General features: G+C 32.9%; 2 protein-coding genes across 3 annotated transcripts in view; one reads left to right on the top strand and one right to left on the bottom strand.

The window, feature by feature from the left end:
- LOC132740718 (PRKCA-binding protein-like) overlaps window positions 1–21,405 on the top strand; it is a 32,864-nt gene extending 11,459 nt beyond the window's left edge. For both annotated transcript variants that reach the window (XM_060728682.1, XM_060728681.1), the window contains exons 2-10: window positions 811–1,051; window positions 1,995–2,061; window positions 4,767–4,856; window positions 6,220–6,336; window positions 7,655–7,788; window positions 9,235–9,327; window positions 10,304–10,404; window positions 13,114–13,208; window positions 19,558–21,405. In XM_060728682.1, the coding sequence (XP_060584665.1) occupies window positions 811–1,051; window positions 1,995–2,061; window positions 4,767–4,856; window positions 6,220–6,336; window positions 7,655–7,788; window positions 9,235–9,327; window positions 10,304–10,404; window positions 13,114–13,208; window positions 19,558–19,790 (1,171 nt within the window). In that variant the 3' untranslated portion in view covers window positions 19,791–21,405. The remainder of the gene's footprint in view (window positions 1–810; window positions 1,052–1,994; window positions 2,062–4,766; window positions 4,857–6,219; window positions 6,337–7,654; window positions 7,789–9,234; window positions 9,328–10,303; window positions 10,405–13,113; window positions 13,209–19,557) is intronic.
- Window positions 14,518–17,896, bottom strand: LOC132740717 (uncharacterized). The gene has a single exon (XM_060728680.1). The coding sequence runs from the start codon at window positions 17,488–17,490 to the stop codon at window positions 16,201–16,203; it is 1,290 nt and encodes a 429-aa protein (XP_060584663.1). The 5' UTR covers window positions 17,491–17,896; the 3' UTR covers window positions 14,518–16,200.
- Window positions 21,406–21,811: the final 406 nt, after the last annotated feature.

Here is a 21,811-nt window from a genome sequence, read left to right as displayed (position 1 = left end):
ATTTTACACATAACCTGGATCCAGTGATAACACAAAAAGTACTGAAAATATGTTTATGAAACTTGACATATGGGTAGATGGCAGTATGGAAATTATGCACATTTTTTTTTATCTTCCTATGTTGAAAATTCTGGTTGCTATGGCAACAAATAGACTGAATTTCAAGATTTCTGATTCTAGTTTTTAAGTTTTTACACTATAAGTTCTTTATTTCTTAAGGTATTTTCTTCAAACTTTAAATATAAGTTGCTTGTCATCAACCACATCATATGTGACAAGGTTTACAACTCTAGCACAAAATTTATCAGAATTACCTCCCTTGAACTTAAAATTTTCATGAAAAAAACATTGTTTTTTTTTAATAACTGTTTTTTTTAATAACTTCTTTTTCTGAATGTATCTACTTCAAACTTCATATACATGTTTCTTATTGTCACTCAACATTTGTGAGTGTTCAATACTCTAGCAAGACTATTTCCAGAATTATGCCCCTTTTGAACTTAGACTTTTTTTTGAGAAATTGGTAATTTTTACTCCAACTTCTTCAATCATGATAGGATTTTAAAAATGTTATATATTGATAACAGGGATGTTTAAAAAATAACTTTAGAGTGTCCTTCAGTCCGTCTGTCGGTACATAAAAACTGTTTCCTGTGATCATTTTTAAAGAACTTTTTCAACAAATTTACTTAAAATAGGAACCTAAGTGAATGGCCAATGGCCCTTCAGAATGTTGCTTGGGCTCTTACCGGTAGGGGACTTATGGATTGCTTGCAATACTATGATAATTGCTTGTTTTTCTTGTTCTAGGGGGATGACAGTGACGTCGGGGAGTGTGGCACTAACAAAGGATGAAAAGAACTTGATTGGGATCAGTATTGGGGGCGGAGCTCCCCTTTGTCCATGCCTATATGTTGTTCAGATTTTTGACAACACCCCTGCTGCCAAGGAGGGTACCTTACAGTCAGGTGATGAGCTTGTTGGTGTTAATGGTCAATCAGTGAAGGGCAGAACCAAGGTGGAGGTTGCTCGTATGATACAGTCTATTAAGGTACATGTTTGAGAACTAATGCTGTATCTCCTTACATAACTCTTAAATTGTTTATGCTTTGTAAGTTTGTAATTTGAAACATTATACAGCAACATCAGAAAGAAGCATTTACAACTTTATTTAAGCTCAATTGTGAAAAAAGTTTTTGCAATTAATATTAACACTTAACCTGCAGGAATCAAATTTAAAGTGGTAAACCTTTGCCAGTTGTATAAGGCAGACCAAACTTCACATTTGTGCAATCTGGCCAGGCTGATAGTTGTATTTTTTTATTTTGTAAATAAAATCCCTTAAACTTTGAATGGATTGTTTCATATTGAAAGTAAAGAGTCATTGTGACAAATTACAACACGCTATTAGGGTTAAGTCCAGACAATTGCTCTGTCCAGAGACTAATGCCGAGTACTGTGCCATCGAGGAATAATTACTTCGTTTTACTGGCAAAAGTAAGGGTTCAACACCACAAGTCCATGGGTTAGAGGTGGACAACTTGACCACTAACTAGCTGCTGCCCAGTTAGGGTTAATGTTTATGTATTTCATACTAAACAGAATTTTACTCCGTAGCTTTATTTTACAAACATTCTCACTTAAACATTCTATTGAAATTTGATACCGCAATCCTGTTGCATGTTTTCTAAAGATGTGAATGTTGGGTGAATGCATGATATTTTCCCTATGTAAATACATGTATTTACAAAAGTTATAAAACATAATTTATTTTACTAGTTTCAGGCATACAAAATGTCAGTATCTCATTTCCTCACTAACCTAATGTAAATAGCAAAATACACATGTATTATGCTTGGAGACAAAATTAAATTGATCAAAATAGTTTACACATTTTTGTGCATATTTAAAAATTCTAAATGAAAATTTCATTACTATTTCATGAACTATTTCAATTACTTCCTTTGTATTTATGTAACATTTATTCTTCATAGGGTGATGTCAGTATAAACTACAACAAACTCCATGCTGATCCAAAACAAGGAAAATCTCTTGACATTGGTAAGATAATGATAATGTTTTTACACAGATACACATCTTTAACATTTACCCTTCTGCTTTTGTAAAATAACTTGCCCTGTTTTGGATTTGGATAAGTCCAATATTATTGTAAGAGACATAGTCCAATATTATTGTAAGGGATATAATTCAATATTACTGTAAGGGACATAGTCCAATATTATTACAAGGGAGTCCCAGATATGTTCAAATATTACTGTAAGGGAAATTGTGCAATATTACTACAATGTACATAGTCCAATATTACTACAAGGGACATAGTCCAATATTGTTGGACATAGTCCAATATTACTACAAGGGACATAGTCCAATATTACTACAAGGGACATTGTCCATTATTATTACAAGGGACATAGTCCAATATTACTACAAGGGACATAGTCTATTATAATTATATGGGACATTGTCCAATATTACTACTAGGGACATAGTCCAGTATTACTACAAGGGACATAGTCCATTATTATTACAAGGGACATTGTCCAATATTACTGCAAGGGACATAGTCTATTATTATTATAAGGGACATTGTCCAATATTACTACAAGGAACATTTATGTTTGGAACTTAACCGAAAAAGGTCTGTTACATCTGTAAGCCTATCTTATCAGAAAGTTTGCTCTAATACAAAACTTTGATTAGAATTCTGTAATCAGTTCATGTTAAGCTCATATTTGCTATTGATTTATCATAAAAGTGACTGAACAAAAGACCATGCAAAATTAGACAATCTAAGACAAAATAAGACTATAGCTAGGGCCTGGAGTTAATGATTCCAATGATATTTGCCTGATTTTAAAACAGGAAATTAATTTGTGATATTTCGTCAATGTAATCAATGTCATCAATGTAATGGAAATTATTTTGCTGCCACATTAATTAAATTAAATCTCTGCCACATATATTTTCATAAGGTTTAAATTCAAATTCTCTAATAATGTTAAGAAGGAATAAAGATTGTTTGAATTTGAAAGCATTGTTGTTTAAAGGCATTTAAATTTAATTAACAACATTACTTATGTCTACATTTATACAAGATTATCATGTTGCTTAAGCTGAACTGCATAGTAGCTATAATATAAACCAGTGAAACATATTAAAATGATCAATTATGCTTTAAAACTTGAAATCTATTTCTATTCTGTCTTGCTGGAGTATATTTCCTTGCTAGTATTTACATAGACAGAGATTTAATGGAAGTCTTTTGGTATCATGTAGTTAGGTGACGTCATATATAAGAGATATTCGTCAAATCACCCTGTAGGATAGGTTGATTCACAGTGTTAATTACTTTTCTTGTTAAAATCCTGTAAAACACAGAGTAAAGACTTGTCAAGGTGAATTCTTGTAAAGGAATTGACTTGCTTTGAATTAGGAAAAGTCTAATAGTGATTTAAATAGACTGGGTTCCTTCTGGGTCAGTTTTAGTTTGAGCTGGCTAAGAATTTGTCTAAATGTCTCCAAAAATGGAGCCAGTAATTGTGTTAGGAGACATGCCTGATAAGAATTTATACAGGTTATATTATTGTGAAAACAAACATTTATTTATATATTTTCTACAACTATTTTATAATCTAAAAAAAGATAATTATAAATAAGCACATTTAAATTTTATTTTAAATGGATACTTAGCATAAAAAATATGGACACTTTATCCTTTAAAGCTGATAGTGAGGTAGGGAGGTCCTGTTTCAAGACAAAATACACATTAGCTATAGCAGTTCTTAAAGCTGATTCACTCTTACTGACTGATGCTACTCCAATACTGTAGTTTCCATCTGAGTCCAGACTGCGATTTCATTATAAAAATACTCAAACTGAGGCATCATCTGTTTAAAGTCATGTAAAAATGCTGGCATGTGCAGGCTGGCCTTTGGTAGGAAAGTCATTATCACCTATAAAAGTAATCCAAGATTTGTATCTGTACCACTCTATTTATAAATCTGTTTCAAACGATTTATCCGCCTGTACAACTCTTAATTTATTAAATGGACTTGTCCGTCTGGACAAATCTGAACAAAACAGGAAATCCGTAAAATTTCAAAATTATTACTGACTATATAATAAACAGCGCAGAAGACACGGAAAAGCTGGCTGATCTTAGTCTGCGCTTGGCACATGGATGAAATCTGGTTGCCATTACCGGGTTAAGATATCCATGCATTTCTTGCATATCAGACTGGCATTTTCCGTCAGTTTTACTCATGCTGGAAATCTGATCTGGCATGGAGGGTGCCAGATGAGTCACGTGCCATACAATGGCATGTTTAAGAAGACGTAATTTTACGGTTATGAATTAAGTTGTAATTTTCATATGCTTTTGTAAGAGAAATAGGTACGGGTGTAATGACCTAAATTTCCATGGAAATTTGTTTTTATTAAGGTAAAGTTTTTAAAATATAAAAGAATATGGTAGATGATGCAAGAAAAAAAAATCTGATATGTGTTTGCGTTTCGGATCGGAAAGCCTAGTTACCTCCCAATGGGCGAGTCCCCTCGGGACAGATAATCCGATCCGAACTGCAAGTTCAACTTATGACAGATATTATTTATCTTGCACTAGCAGAAGATATATCCGATTAAAATAAACAAAACTTGTCATAATTTTACCTGGACAGTATACATTTTGAAAATTATACATTTGTGTATATATGTAATTATATAAAAAAATTTTTTTTTTATTTCAGTTCTTAAGAAAGCAAAACACCGCGTGGTCGAGTCTATGAACTCCAATACAGCTGATGCTTTAGGGCTTTCAAGAGCCATATTATGCAATGGTAATACCATTAGTTTGTTTTCAAATGGTTTAATTAGGGATAAGAATCACTATATGAGCCGTGTCTCGACAAAACCAACATAGTGCTTTTGCGACCAGAATGGATCCAGACCAGCCTGCGCATCCGCGCAGTCTGATCAGGATCCATGCTGTTCGCTTACAAACTCTTTAACAAGTAGAGAAACTGATAGCGAACAGCATTGATCCTGATCAGACTGCGTGGATGCGCAGGCTGGTCTGGATCCATGCTGGTCGCAAACCCATTATGTTGGTTTTGTCGTGACACAGCTCATATGTATATCAAAGTCGACCGTTTCCGTTTGATACTACTGTTTGCATGTATTTTGGCAGTCTTTGATTCTCCACAATTGATGTAATGGTGCATGCTTTGAAGAAAAAAAATATCAAAGAATACTAGAAGAGCAAATAAGTGCACATCGTGACTTGTTGAAAACTGGCAATCATTGTAAATGCACTTCTCTTAAGTCAAAGTTCAAAGATTAAATTATCTTAATACAATTTATTACAGCCGGAAGTTTCACTTAAAAACATTTTTTCAGACGGAGATTTCTGAGTTTTAATTATATTTTCCATAAAACATTTCATAATGTCACAGTAACAGGGTAAAATCGATTGCAGCATGTTATTGGCCACCTGACTACTTTTGGTAATTTCTTTACTTTCATTTCTGGTTTTTCCCAGCTAATCTGGGGGTACCAAACTTTTACAGTTACAGCTTCAAAAATAAGGGCAACAGGTTGACTATGGATCTATAGTGACTGATAGTGCACCATGAAGCTATAATGGTAAAAATTTGTTTGTACTGGGTAATAAGCTTGGAAAAACCCACATTTGACGAGTTCCGGAAAACATCTATTGATCTCAGACATTTGAGCCGCGTCATGACAAAACCAACATAATGGGTTTGCAACCAGCATGGATCCAGACCAGCTTGCAAATCCATGCAGTCTGATCAGGATCCGTGCTGTTCGCTATAAGTTTCGCTACTTGTAATAGAGTTGGTAAGCGAACAGCATTGATCCTGATCAGACTGCACGGAGGCGCAGGCTGTACTGGATCCATGCTGGTCGCAAACGCATTACATTGGTTTTGTCATGGCGTGGCTCATTTGTCTCTCACTACTGATTCCTATCATGTGGGATAATAGTTGTTGGTCAGTTGTGGAGAAGTTGTTTATTACTGGTAAGTTATTGAAGAAAGTCGCTTAGGTGAACTGAATACCAAGATATGACCAAGAATGTGTTAAGATTGGTGTTAAATCAAACAAACATTACACGATGGATCTTGACCAAGATGCAGAATATATGATGGTTGATTTATATACTGTTTTATTAATTTTGCAGATGGTTTAGTGAAGAAGCTTCAGGAATTAGAAAGGACAGCAGAAACATATAAAGGTCTTATAGAGCATACCAAGAAACTTCTCAAGTGTACATTCGAGCTGTCTCAATCACACAAAGGTATTGAACTCATTTACCCTTAACCGACTGAAACCTAAAGTTATTAATCTTTTCCACCAGTATAGAGGCAGACTTTGGGCAGTCTGACCAGGCCCTATACTGTTAGTAGCTCATTTTTTTGCATTTTGATACTGAAATTTGGAATAAACTGTTCCAAATTCGAAGCAGTTTAGCAGGTTAAGGATTAACTGTTAATGTAATGATTTCACGCAACTTTATTTGTGTGTAGCAGTGACCACATTACTGAATTTTATTCGAATACTTCATTGAAACAAAAAAAAATCATTTGCATATTTACATTATACCCCACCCAGTCAAAATACACTTGCCTCAGGGCTTCCATAAAGTTCCAGAATTCAGAGGTCAGAGACCGCAAAATCTACGACTTGGATGTCTCATTTTATAGGTAATGAAGAAAAAGCATTACATTTTGGAAGTCACAAGCCTAAATCAATGAGTAAATGACTACAAAACTTCTACTATCAGAAGCCTTGTTATCCATGACTGATCCATTATAAAACTATCATCATAATATTGAATATTAAGCCATTTGATAAACAAGATTGAATATAAACTTTATTATTAGTTCGTATTATGAATTAAATCTCACTGAGAGTTCAGGCATATACAATATTCTCAAACACATAATGGCTTGTGAAATGATAAACTTGTTTTCATTGAAGTAGCATTATAAGTCACGAAAAATGAAAAGGTTTCCTTCCATAATTTATGAGATATTTTAAAATAAATGCTATGTTTACAAGTTGTAGAGATACACTCTGTGAGTGATATAACTAATATTTCATTGTAACAGCCGAGTATTTCAGTGATAAATGTAATTAGCATAAAATATAGTGTGTCCTGGATAAGGGAGATTTTTAACATACTTTCACTTCTCCTTATGCAAGAAAGCATATGTAAGTTACTTCCCCTTTTCAATAATACTGTAGTACCCAGTAAACTAGAATCATTACATTATTAATTTTGGTTTATCAGATATAACAATATACCTCAATATAACATTGATAAACCTGGAATGATGCAAGTTTACATTTAAAAAAAAGAGTTTATTTCATACATAACTTTGTAGTTAATTATTGGCTGATATGGACTCTATGTGGGGAGATTTTGGCAGTAATGCTTACAAAAACTGGTCAGTACAGAATACAGGTTTTCCAGGAACATTAAGTCATGTCAGGTACATGTACTTGCCTGCCAGGTTAAGAATAATACATTATTAATTTGCAATAAACTTAACACAATAAACCAATTAACAAAACATAATCAGTGTAATTAAAAGATGTGTTCTATATTACAGCATTTGGTGATGTGTTCAGTAGTATAGGTGTTCGTGAACCCCAGCCGGCTGCAAGTGAGGCTTTCTCAAAGTTTGGTGAAGCACACAGGGACATGGAAAGATTTGCCATCAAAATGCTGAAAACTGTCAAACCTGTAAGTTCAACTCTGTATTTCATTTTAAGCTGCACTTTACTTTTTGTGTATGGATAAATGTCCTACTCACCTGGCATTGGCGTCCACATACCAATTCCTGAATAAAATGTATGTACAGTAACCTATTTTTTTCGCTCTTTCTTCATAATTTCTTGAGGAATTTTTTTCTTCAAATGTCATTATGTTCCTTATCATCGACCATCATATTATCAAAAGTAATATGAGCCGCGTCACAACAAAACTAACATAGTGCGTTTGCGACCAGCATGTAGTCTGATCAGGATCCATGCTGTTCCCTTACCAACCCTATTACAAGTAGAGAAACTGATAGGGAACAGCATGGATCCTGCTCTGACTGTATGGATTTGCAAGCTGGTCTGGATCCATGCTGGTCGCAAACACACTATATTGGTTTTGTTGTGACGCGGCTCATATGTTTATGATAACTGTTGACATAGTAACATTGCAATGGTAGAGAATAAGCTCTTGATTACTGTTGCCATGGGGTCATGTCATTCTTCTTTACAGTTTGGTAATAGGTCATGATTACTTTGCAAGTCTTTTAAGCAATAGAAAGAGCATCAAAACAAGAGGCTGTCTGATTTGTATGAGGGGGCATAGCCCCAGAGTATAAATCAGATTGCCAAGTGTTTTGATGTTCTTTCACTTTTGTATCATAGGCAAAACTAAAAACTCATTCCTTGTTGTCACAATATTAAACACCAGAAAAAGAGTAACCAATGTATGAGCATCTGAATATGACATTTCTGTCGTTATCTCTTTCCCTGTCGTTGCAATAAGTAAACCCTTCAAAATATGAGCCAATCAATGAGCAATCTCTAGACAGACAGTGAGTGCGGGTAACTAACACCTGCACTCCAGTTAACACACTGAGCATGTTCTGGTATAGGAATCAGCTCTGACATATTTTCAATAGTAAAGTCTCCAAACTATGATACAAATGCTAATGGTTATGCTTGGGCCAGATATCTCTATTCACACCTAAGATGAACTAAACAAGATTATTGGACAAGTGGTTTAAATCATTGACTTCAAATTGCTTGCCTCTCACTGCTGTGTGGTGTTGTTTTTGTTGTTTTGTTTTTTTCATGTGGGGAAGCTCCCCATCTAGCTTACGGAAAGTCATTGTAAAATGGTTTTACTCAGGTACCTGATTGTGCTGGAAATAAAGCACAAAAGGACACCTGATGTTATCCTCCACCAGTAAAGCTGGAAAGTTACTTTTAATCATTTGATGGCATTAAATTCTAATAATTAAAAAGGAGAATAGAGATCAAGAAGGCAAAGGTAATGTTCACAGGGTGCAGCTCTTGACACAATCCAGCAATCACAGAAAATTGATAAATTATCCTCTCCTTTATTATAAAGATGTGAAGTGTTTATTTCATTATGTTTATCAGTATAGGGAGTATTTCTATTTTTCAGATGATCAGTGATTTAAATACATTTCTAAACAAAGCTGTACCTGATACAAGACTTACAATAAAGAAATATTTGGACGCCAAGTTTGAATACCTGGTAAGTGAATTAAATCAAACAACAGCTCTGGCTGTAGTGAATTAAATAAAGTGAGACACGAGCTTCGGCTGTTATTTTCATACTTAAGATGTTGCTTATGAAGGTCTTAATGATTTTAATTTAGCAAAGCATTTTATATGGTCATTATACAACTTTAACTTATTTATGAATCTAAAATGTATTAAAGAAGCATTGCCTTCAAATGCATATTAATTTTCATGAAAATAGAAAATGAAAAATTTCTTTTTTAAAGGAAATTCTTGTCAAGTTTACTAATATTGACTCGGACACTTACGAGGAATTACATGTAATGAGACATAATATGCAGCAATGTTGCCTTGCTTTATTTTATTTGGGTCAGAATATGCTGTTAAAATAGTAACTCTAATCTTATGCCATGAAACATTCCCAGTTGTACTTAGATTGTAAATATATTTTAAAACTCCAAATATTTTTCTAATGAAGAAATTTATTTTTCTCATGGTTGTTGTGGTGGTGTTTTTAGAAGTATACTCTCATGATCATGGCAGTTTACCATAGCACATTTCAGCCATTTCAACCTTCCTGGCCAGGCTGCCAAGCAGTTAACCAGTACTAGTGCTTTCACTTTCAAAAGGAACTGATATACTTCTGTACATGTCAGAGCAAAGGTACAGTGCGAATGACATAGAAAAGATTTCATGATCTATCACAACAAAAGTGACCTGCACCATCCTGGAATCAAATCTAGGGTGCATGATTCACAGTCTTAAAAGCTCTACCAATCATGCTAACAGAACAGTGTTTTGGTTATACATTTGGGGTAGTGACCCTTTTATATTTCAGTTCGCGACGGAGAATTCCCATTGGCTGTTAATTCTTTCAGCTATGAAGTATTTGAAAAGGCTTTTATAAACAAACTGTAATGTGTATTGTACTGTTGATGGTAAGAATTAAGAAAAATCACACCCTGTGCAAGGTACATATTTGTTTTCAGTCTTACTGCTTGAAGGTAAAGGAGATGGATGATGAGGAGTACAGTTACGCTGCCCTGCAGGAACCGTTGTACAGGGTGGAAACTGGTAACTATGAATATAGGTGAGTAAAAAATACATGGTAAAGGGTAGGAACTGTAAATTATGAATACAAGTCAGTAAAAAACCTTGATTAAAGTTGGGAACTGGAAACTATGAATACAAGAGTGGCATGAAGAATGTTTGTTGTATTGAGCCACATCATGACAAAACTAACATAGTGGGTTTGCGGCCAGCATGGATCCAGACCAGCCTGCGCATCTGCGCAGTCTGATTAGGATCCATGCTGTTCGCTATCAGTTTCTCTACTTGTAATAGGTTTTGTAAGCGAACAGCATGGATCCTGATCAGACTGCGCGGATGCGCAGGCTGGTCTTGATCAATGCTGGTCGCAAACGCACTATGTTAGTTTTGTCGTGACGCGGCTCATTTGTATTCTATTACATGAAAGCATATCTCAGGGTAAGTATATAATTAATCGTCACTTTAGTGCAATAACTAGTTAACTGCTATTAAATTTAGGACATAACCCGTTACTGAACTATAGTGACGAAATGTTAATTTCTGGGGTTTTTAGCTCACCTGTCACAAAGTGACAGGGTGAGCTTTTGTGATCGCTTTTTGCCGGACGTCCGGCCGGCGTCCGGCCGTCCGTAAACTTTTGCTTTAAATGACATCTCCTCATAAAGCACTGAGCCAATTTCATCCAAACTTCACAGGAATGTTCCTTTGGTGGTCACCTTTAAAAATTGTTCAAAGAATTTAATTCCATGCAGAACTCTGGTTGCCATGGCAACCGAAAGGAAAATCTTTAAATATCTTCTTTTAAACAACCCTAAGAGCTAGAGCTTAGATATTTTGCATGAAACATCTTCTAGTGAGTGTCTACCAAGTTTGTTCAAATAAAAGCCCTGGGGTCAAAATTGGCCCCGCCCCAGGGGGTCATTGATTTTCCCTATATGCATATAGTAAAAACTTAAAAAATCTTCTTTTAAAGAACCCAAAGAGCTAGAGCTAAGATATTTGGAATGAAACATCTTTTAGTGAGTGTCTACCAAGTTTGTTCAAATAAAAGTCCTGGGGTCAAAATTGGTTCCGCCCCAGGGGGTAATTGATTTTCCCTATATGCATAAAGTAAAAACTTAAAAAATCTTCTTTTAAAGAACTCAAAGAGCTAGAGCTAAGATATTTAGCATGAAACATGTTCTAATGGGTGTCTACCAAATTTGTTCAAATAAAAGCCCTTTGGTCAAAATTGGTCCCGCCTTTGGGGTCATTGATTTTCCTTATATGTGTATGGCAAAAACTTAAAAATCTTCTTTGAAAAAACCCATATAGCTAGAGTTTAGATATAAAGCATGAAACATCTTCTAATCAGTGTCTACAAAGTTTGTTCAAATAAAATCCCCGGGGTCAAAATTGGCCCTGCCCCGGGGGTCATTGATTTTCCTTTTTTGTGTAAAGCAAAAACTTAAAAATCTTCTTTGAAAAAACCCAAATAGCTAGAGTTTAGATATTAACTATGAAACATCTTTTAGTAAATATCTACAAAGTTTGTTCAAATAAAAGCCCGGGGGTCAAAACTGGCCCTGCCCCAGGGGTGTCATTGTTTTTAACTAAAGAGGACTAATATTAAAAGACAAGCCAGATTGCAATAGTGCAGTACATGCTACATGCAAATTTATAAGGCTTAAGATATGTAAACATGAAATGCATTTTCATTTGAGTTCAGATAACAGTATTATCCTAAGGAGGAATAGGGATAAGCGCCTTAGCGATGTTTGATCTTATTTAACTTTTTTTTTATTTGCTTTCTGTTCCTCGTATCTGCACAACCATTTATGATTTGGTGAAAATGATAGTGAATGATTTTGCTATTAATCATGACCAAAATTAGACATGATGCATCATGCAATACTTCTAGTCAAAATTCTGATTTTTTTCCCCAATGTTATAGATAAGCAGGTTTTGGCTTGTGTATAATTTGTGTATTAAAATAGGGATCATATAGACAGATATTCTTGTCAAATATGCTGATAAGATTGTCAATTTATTAGGGTTAAACCACAGAAAACTGCAAAAAAATATAAAGGTAGAAGCCACTTGTGTTTAGTGGCAGTAAATCACCCTAACATAGCCACAAGCTATTTTTCATAAAAGGCTTTTTTTTCAAAACAAAAAGAACAAATTTGTTAAAGTGTATAAAAGCTATATATCTACTGCAAAATTTATTGTTTGAATTTTTTAAAAAAGAATGCTTTCCAAACAGCTTGTAGGAAGTAAAAATGGTAGTTAATCACCTTAAAAGCGAATGACGCATGCACAAAATCATTGGTAAACGGATAAAACCCTACTTTAAATAGCAAAATAATATTTTGTCCCAGAACATTTTATTCTATTTACATACATTATTCATGTGTGTTAAATAATGGAGACATTCTACGTTACAACTTTTTCGGAAATCAACCATATCATAATGGAACCATTATAATTTTACTGTTGATAAATTTTATAAAAACATTTCATAAGATACAGATTTATACCCTTTAAGACTGGTTTAATGCTATCTTGCTTATGTTCTGTTATCAATTTCAGACTTGTTTTCCATTATTTTCAGTTATAATTTTTCCGACTGGTTTTCTTCTTTTTTCTTTTATAGGTATTATGTTATTTTCTGTTGTTATTTTCATCTGGTTTTATATTATTTTCTGTTATTGTGGTTACTATTGTTATTAGACTGGTTTTATTTTATTTTCTTCTACCATTTTTGCAGACTGGTTTTACGATGTAGACAAGATGCAAGGGTGAAGTTCGCAAAAATGAGGTCTGATGTATTAGTGAAAATGGAATTACTGGATCAAAAGCATGGTGAGTCTTAAAGGCCTATTATGCCTCAGAAATGAATATTCTTTTTCCTTCTCTAGAAAAGGCCAAAATGAGTTTTGTAACATTTAAAAAATGGATTAAGAGAATCTTAAATGTTTATCACCTGAGCAAAGTAGTCCTGAAAGTGAAATTATTTGTCATAAAAATAGCAAAATGTAAACAAAGTAGTATTTTGACTTCCATACAAAATACTAAATCACTAAAGCTGTATCCATTCATTGCTAAAACGCTTATAAAGCGAAAGAAGTCTCCTCTATATGGCCAACGAATGACATTTTGTAAACTTAAATAAGACACCAAAATTAGTAATCTTTTGAAAAATAAAAATGAAAGCATTTCTGAGGCTTAATGGGCCTTTAATAATTGTTGAATTTCCTATAATGCTTGAGAAGACATCCTGTATGGACTACACCCTATAGTATTGTAAACCTCAGTGGCATAGCTACTATTACATGTAGGCCATGTATGCCCGTCCCTACAAGTAAGTCAAGAAATTGACATTTTCACAAGTCAAAAAAAACAAAACAATAAAAATGCTGGTAGTGAGTTCAAGTCTTATGGTCGAATTAAGTGTGTTTTAGACATGTGCATGATATACTGTCCTCAGTAAAGCTTACATTGAATCAAAGTCATAATTTAAACTAATTGGTTTGATTATTTCCTTGGAAATACTCCGGAACGTGCATTTCAATCTGCACTTGTTTTCGGCTTCTGGGGGGCTAACCAGACCCCCTTTTATGGGCCTACAAAAGGCATACACAGAGTAATTAAGGGAATGTAAAACATAAATCATTATAAGTTCTTTATAAATATCAGTTTATACTTTATAGAGAGCAAATGCATGTATTAAAACAGTTAATAAGGGAAAATAACATAATTAGCTTATTAATGAGAGTAGGCTATTTTTATTAACAAAACATTAAAGAAAATACACTACATTTATTATAATTAAATATCATATCTTATAAAACTAATGTTACATAGTGATGTCACAGTCATAACTGTATACTAATTAGTGGAGAAAATGTGTAAGCTACTGGATAGCTCAGTGAAGCCATAGTAAGGTAGTCAGAGGTTTTTCTCACCTTGACATTTGTAGGTGAACGTTGAGGCGTGGAGGGTTAGGCGAGGGTTAAAAATGGTTGCAACCAACAAGCAGTGCTTCTTATCTAAATGCTGTAAAACATCATAAAAAATCATATATTCTGTCATAAAATCCTGTTAAAAAGAGTATACCCCAACCCCCATTTAATAAAAGAAGCTCAAACATATATTGTTGGACAGCCATTTTGTACATGTATGTATGCAATTTTAAAATGCAATAACATTTAAACAATAGTTTAAAAAGTGACAACATTGTACCATGTACAATTGGTTTAATTACCTGAAATTATTGTATTATACTTTTAATAATGAAAAGTAATAAAACATATTTTATTAGTGTTAAAAGTTGGTTTTTATCTGTAATCCCTTAGCCCCTGAAAATAAATTCTCATGAAAACGGTCCAGTGCCTTTAATCTTAAGAAAATGTTTGATGTGTCTGCAACGTTAACAAACAAATTTACATTTTTCTCAGTAAAGGAGAGATAAGATTACTTTTAACATAAAACTGATCTGTTTAACAGGAAGTGCAATAATACATGTCTGTTTAACAGGAAGTATGTAGTCAAGTCTGTTAATGTTTAATATTTACATTGTACAGTTTAATCACTACATGTATATATGGAGTGAGTAATTAAATATGATATAACTAATATTTGGATATGAATAAACTAAATATTTAAAAGCATGACTCTTTAACTGTTGTTTTGGGTTTTTTTCCAGAGAAAAATCAACTTAGCTTAAAAAAAATATATAATAAGTTTCCAAATTACATACTAAGAAAATACATGTACATATAAATGTATTATTACACATAGTAGTATCAAATACACAAAAAGCTGAACAACTTACTTTTGACATAGCATTTTATCAGTTCTATTGATGTCATTTACATACTTGGTCTTGTTACATTTCAGCTGTACTTTTATGGTCCTCATTAACTACTTTGGTGACAATGATAGTTCTAAATAATATATAATGATTTTTTTTTTAAAGTGAGCTTTAAAAACAGTATTCTCGTGAGTGGTGTAGTATGGAAAAAATACATCTTACACAAAAATACAAACAAATTTTTCTTTTTCTGTTATGCTTAAAAACAAGTTTAAATGAAATTTCCTCAATATCAACTGAGTCCAAAAATCAACGTTAAATGGTGATGATATTTTTTGTAAAAAAAATGAATGATTGCTTGTTTTAATAATTAAAACAAACATTTCTAAGAGAAGAAAAAGTTACACCAAGCCAAGCTTTTTCTGTCTATTTCCGCAGAAGTTTATATTAGATTGGCCTTTGAAATGTATGCGACCGCAATTTTTAAAGTTGTGTTAAGGAGGAAATTGATTCAGAGGGATTTCATTTGGATTTGTTAATTCTACATACACTCATATAAAAGAAAACTTATTTGAGGATTGTTAAGACAATAGTCTCAATAATTGTCGACAGATGAGTAAACATTCTAGAAGCCACTTCAAAGCAAAAATGAAATTGAGGTACCTACCACATGGGGAAAATCTTAAAAAAGTAACCTCTTCATTGAAAAGTGTGAAATTATATTTTGATAATTTTTCACTGCGAAATTATCAAATATAATTTTCATGGAAAAATCAGTAATCCACTCAAAAGCATAAAATAAAGATAACCTATGGTACATAATTTCTATAGAACCTCACAAAAATCATTAACTCCAATAAGACCATCATTAGCTCCTTATGTCTCTTATAAGTTCCATTTGACTGTCTGTTTTTTGAAATGAAGTTTGGAAAGACGTAAACTATAATAAGTTCCATCTGAATCCTCCAATTGACTAAAAGAGCATCATTTGTTCAATCATACTAGTATCATATTTAAAAGGCCAATATCAGTTTCAGTTGATTACTTTTGTGATCTTTCATATAACAGAGATTTTCTAGATGTCTGAGCTGAAAGATAATCATGATATTCTTCAATATTGTGCAGCTCATTGCTATGGAAACAGCCTCCGTCCTTTGCTGTGTCTAGTGCTTCATCAACATAGACTAGAGCGCTGTCCAGATCGCCTTGCATCTCACAAACTACCCCATAACACAGACTCTTTATCATTTGACGTCTCTTTTCAATATTTTGGCTGCTTTTATCAATTTCATGAAGTAGTTCATTAGCTTTTGTTACGTTTTCTTTTGTGATTTCATTTCTCTGAACTTCAAAGTCCAATTTTATATTCAGTAAAGACATTACCATGAATTGCAATATTATTCTTTTCCACATAATTTGCACTTCTTCTTGCTCCTCAAACATACATAAAAGAGCATTTTCACTTCCTGTCATAACAGTTTCAGATTTGTCGTTTGACTGTTTGTTTGAGAAGAATAATCTTTGCACAAATAAAAAGTCATGAAAAGCAGATATCACAGCAAAGCATGGTGAAATGTTTTCACAAAGAGCTTGTGCGTGTGTAATATGTTCTTTAGCAGCAGCATTGTTTCCTCTGAACGCTTCTGTACACGCCAATTTTGAATGGCAAACTATTTGAAGGGACATGTTATCGCATCCATTTGTCTCTGTTTTTAGTGCTTGTGTAAGAATAATCTCTCGTTTCTCTGGATTTTTATACTGCTGCATAAGTAAGACAAGACCTACAGCTTTTTTCTCCATTGCTAACTGCCGATCGTTTTCTGTGCTTTGACTTGATGCCACGGTGTCATCCCATTTAGCAAGAAGTGCTCTTAGAATAATTCTGATACCCTGTTTGCCACCAATGAAACAGTTGTTATCTATTTGGCTTTTTAGATTTGTGTAATATTTATGAATGAATTTTACAAAAAGAAGTTCTCTTTTTTGAGGTTTTCTGTACATACGTGTAAATCTCGCCTCCTGCAGCTTTAAAACGACTGTATTCAGTCCCTCTCTATCTAGAATAAAACACAGGTCTTCAAAAGGAATCATTACCCATAATCTTAAAATATACTCGGGTAATAACATGTCCCTGTCTCCACGATGCAACTCAATCAAATTCCTATAATTTTCCTTGCTTATTATACCCATGCTTCTTAGTTCACATGTTATTCTTAGCAAATTGCCTTTATTATCATTAAAATCTTTTATCGCATTAATGACACAATCTAAATCCTTTTTATCATGTCCAAATAATTGTTGAAAACTTCGCAAATTAATTTCAGCAGCCATGCTTTTGGTTCTTTAAATACTGTATTAAGCCCAAGAATTCAGATTGCATTCTAAAATCCCCTGTTGATTTCTGTTTGTTTGAACTTTGAATCAATCACCCTGAAATATTGAGCTGATTTTCAATTTTATTTTTTTTATAATTTTACATGTACATGTACATAAAAATCCAAGCCTTACTGTATTCATGGTATTCACGTGGTATGAATATCAGGGCGGACGTATTTTGAACAAGATAACAAGACTATGCAGTTTATACCACTTTACTTATTGTTTAATCAAGAAACCACATACAATGATTATTTTTAGGTAACAGCAAATTTGTATCGATTCAATGTAAATATGCATGTACATTTATTGAATAAATATTACTGTGAAACCTGTGTTATAGGCTCTTTGAGCATGTTATCAATTACCTATATATTTGTATAATAATTAAAGAATACAGCTATTTTTAAAAACTGGCAAAATAAATGCATGAAGTCAACCATTGTAACTACAAAGTAGCTTGTATATTGGAAAGAAACAATACATAAAGATGAATAATATCTATCACATGTTGTAGTTCAGAGATCGGAATATCCGTCCCTTGACCGGGTTCACGAGGGACGGATATTTCGATCTTTACCGCAAACATATGTCAGATATTTTTTCTTGCATATTCTACCATACTCCAACATATTTCAAATTCTTCACCTTAATAAAACATTTTTTCATGGAAATTCATGTCATTACACCTGTAACTATTTTCTTACAACAGTGTATTAAATTACAACATCGTTTATAATGGCAAAATTACGTCATCCAGAGCATGGTATTGTATAGCAAGAAACTCATTTGGCACCTCCCATGCCAGATGAAATTTCCGGCATGGGCAAAATTAACGGAAACACCAGTCTGATATGCAAGAAAAACCTATGTTCACAAACGATCAAGATCAGTACTTTCATTTCTGTTCGTAATCTTTTAACATGATCTGAATTTAGTGAAGGTGTTGAAATGAAAGAAGATGGTCACTAATGTTCTAGTCAAGTGAACGAGATAGCTGCCAGAACTAAAATATAAAGAAGCTTTAAATAACATCCCGTATTTAACCACTTAGTCTTTGTAGATGTAACTTATTAGATGAAGTCACTGGGTAGTTAAATGATTGCGAAATAACTAAACTGTTTTGCTTTAATAGATAGATGCTTGAGATACAAAAAAAGACACTTGAAAAGACAACTCACTAACCATTTAGCAAACTTTTGATGAAACTCGTATAATCTATGAAAATAGCAGCTAGAACTGAACAAAATGGCTACCAGAGTTAAAAATAGAAAATAGTTTTGAATGGCAGCTACCCATGAACTGCTTGACGAGTTTAGAGAAACTTTATTGTAATGTACCTTAAAAGTTACATTTTGATTTTAGTTGACATCTTTGCCTCGTTTCAGAAGTGTGCAATCTAGGATCACATGTTAAACATGTGAAAAATTAACATGTGAAAAACATTTAATAAAAAAAGTTTATAATTTTATTGAAATATTGATTTCTAAATTTCAATATGGACTTACATTTGATTGGATTTTTTTATCATGTTTTTTATTTATGTCATAACTTTTCCAAGACATGCAAATACATGCAAATTGGTAGCTTTAGAAATGACTTCACAAATTCTGTTGTTTCAACCTAATTTTTATTTACATTCATTCACGAAGCAAGGAAAACAAAATCAGCATTTATCAGCTGATTCAGATTTTTCTTTGTTGATATAGGGCAAGAAAATATATCAGTAGTCGGACTGGTGGACTACTTCAGCTTTGTTCTTGACATTTTCCATTTTCCAATGTTACTTAAGTCAACCTTTTCAACCAGCATGTATTTGCTGGCTAACTATGCTCATTGTAAGAGGTACCATGTCAAAGCTTGTAAAACCAACTTCTTGAAACAAACCTACATGCAAGAAACTGTTTAGGTCATGTGTCTAAATTTAATACAGTTCAAGGGTTTTCAACAAGTTCGTTTTCAGACTTTTGACTAAGTTTGGACATTTTATTAATTTTGATATAAAAATTTATATTTTTACAGTACAAGACATTGTGTTCCAACTTCAGCGGTTTGTGTCTGGAATGGCCAAGTACCATAATGATTGCCACACAGTGATGAAGACAGCTATTGTGTTTCCAATTGAAGTGGATCTGTCACGAGGCACGTTTACGTACGACACATCTAATCAATTCAATGATGGTATGGACGATGAAGAAGAAGTACAGGAAGAGCATGGGATAGAAGTATCGGGAGATTTAATTTCGACTGATTAATATTTGTCAACTGACTTTCATTTCTAAACTACATGTATACAATTACTCTCCTGAATTAATTCGAGCTGCATCCTTTAATTAAAAAGCTCACTTAGGTTGTGATTTCTTTTAGAAATTGGAACACAATGTAAGCTCAAAGCTTTTCTATAAAAGTTTAATTTATTTTAAGTTATTATATTTCAGCTAAAATGTTTTGAATCTCAGAAAGCAATTATTGTAACTTATCTTTTATACATGTATAAAACTTATTTTCATCCAATTTTATAGTAGAGGCAGTTCGTATATCATATATGGATACATTTTAATAAAGACATTCCCTTTTTGTGGAGAAAAAACATAGACAAGATCATTATATTATTGACCAATTTTCTTTGAAACTTTGTCAGCACTGGTATCAATCTGTTTGACTACTTCATACTTTGTAAGTGTATGTCAGGAAGTTTATCTGGACCTGAATAACCAGACTCTATAGAAACTTTTTGGTTGATTGTAGTACATTGATTATGATTTTATTATCACTGGGTCAGAAATTATATTGGATTGTGAAACCAATGAACATGATGATCAACAATTCAAAATGTTATATTTGATTTGGATACCCTGAATGTAATGATATACATGTTCAGCTTAATGAATATCATTTCAGAATGTTATATTTGATTTTGAAACTCATCAAACTTAACAGCTCAGAAGGTTACATAATGATGGCAAATATGTGATTTTGAATTTGATGAAATGAACATCAACAGATTAGAATGATGTGAAAGATATTGAAACCCATGATCTATGAAAATGACCTCAATATAAGAATATTTTAATTGAATTTGGAAAGAAATATGCTGGCTCATTATCCGTTTTTTCTTTAATGACATAATGTTTTCATCATCTTTGTTTACTGTAGCAATTTTTGTGCAATATCGCATTTGATTATTTTCATTCATTTGTGTTATTAACTATTTATTGTCATATTTTTTTTAAAGATTTATTTATATAGATATTTTTTTCTTTAAGAAATCCAATAGTTTTCATTGATACTGCCTACATTCCAGAAAGGTAAATAAAAGAATTCCAGAAATATTATTTCTATACCTGTATAAATGTATGTAAAACTAATATTTAGGATGTAATGATATAAAAATTCATATGAAATTAATTTCATTTAAAATTCTGAAAGACATTAATATGCCATGAATTTCAAGACATTGTTAAATGTAAATTGTTGAACAAGTTCTTTCCAATTTGAATAATCATTACTGTTGTATTTGACTAATGTTATTTCCTTACGGTTTAGAACTAGGATATAATGATATTAAAATTGACATGAAACTAATTTTATTTAAGGATTCTGAAAGACACAAATTTATGCCATTAATTTCAAGACACTGTTACAAATGAGTGTTTACTGTTAAGTTGGGCCAAAGATTAGGAACTTATATTTGTTATTTATTGTTTATGTATTGTGTTATTTCCAATTTGAAATATTATTACTGTTATCAGTTGTTGTGAACTATTTTATTGTATACATCATTTGCATTTTGTTGTAGATCTGTTCCTTTAATATTATTTGACTTATTGTTGTAATTTAATTTTGAAATATAATAAAATGTTAAATCTAGCTTTGTTGTCAGTTTTTTTATTGTTGACTTTTATAGGTGACAATAAGGAATACCTGGTAAGTTTCAGACTATTCTTTCAGCTTCACAAACTTGGAAACCTTACAGTTCATGTACTAAACAGTGTTCGGGAATCTTCTCTTGTGAGTTCCTCCCGTTTTATTAGCTCACCTGAGCTTGCTCAGGGTGAGCTTTTAGGATCGATGAATGTCCGTCGTCCGTCGTCCGTCGTCCGTCCGGCCGTCCACAATTGCTTGTGAACACTCTAGCGGTCGCATTTTTGCCTCAATCATCATCAAACTTGGTCAGGATGCTTATCTAGTTGAAAGCTCGGATGAGTTCGAACATGGGTCATCTCAGATGAAAAACTAGGTCACAAGAGCTAAAAATAGAAAAACCTTGTGAACA

This window comes from Ruditapes philippinarum, unplaced genomic scaffold (assembly GCF_026571515.1).
Source record: "Ruditapes philippinarum isolate M1 unplaced genomic scaffold, ASM2657151v2 ctg5203_1_1_1_1, whole genome shotgun sequence".
NCBI lineage: Eukaryota > Metazoa > Mollusca > Bivalvia > Venerida > Veneridae > Ruditapes > Ruditapes philippinarum.
The sequence above is the reverse complement of the archived record's forward strand: the minus strand, read 5'-3'. Positions and strand labels throughout refer to the sequence as shown.

Excerpts from the sequence above, each read along its gene's own strand:
- LOC132740717 (XM_060728680.1), bottom strand. The coding sequence starts at position 17,490 with ATGGCTGCTGAAATTAATTTGCGAAGTTTTCAACAATTATTTGGACAT.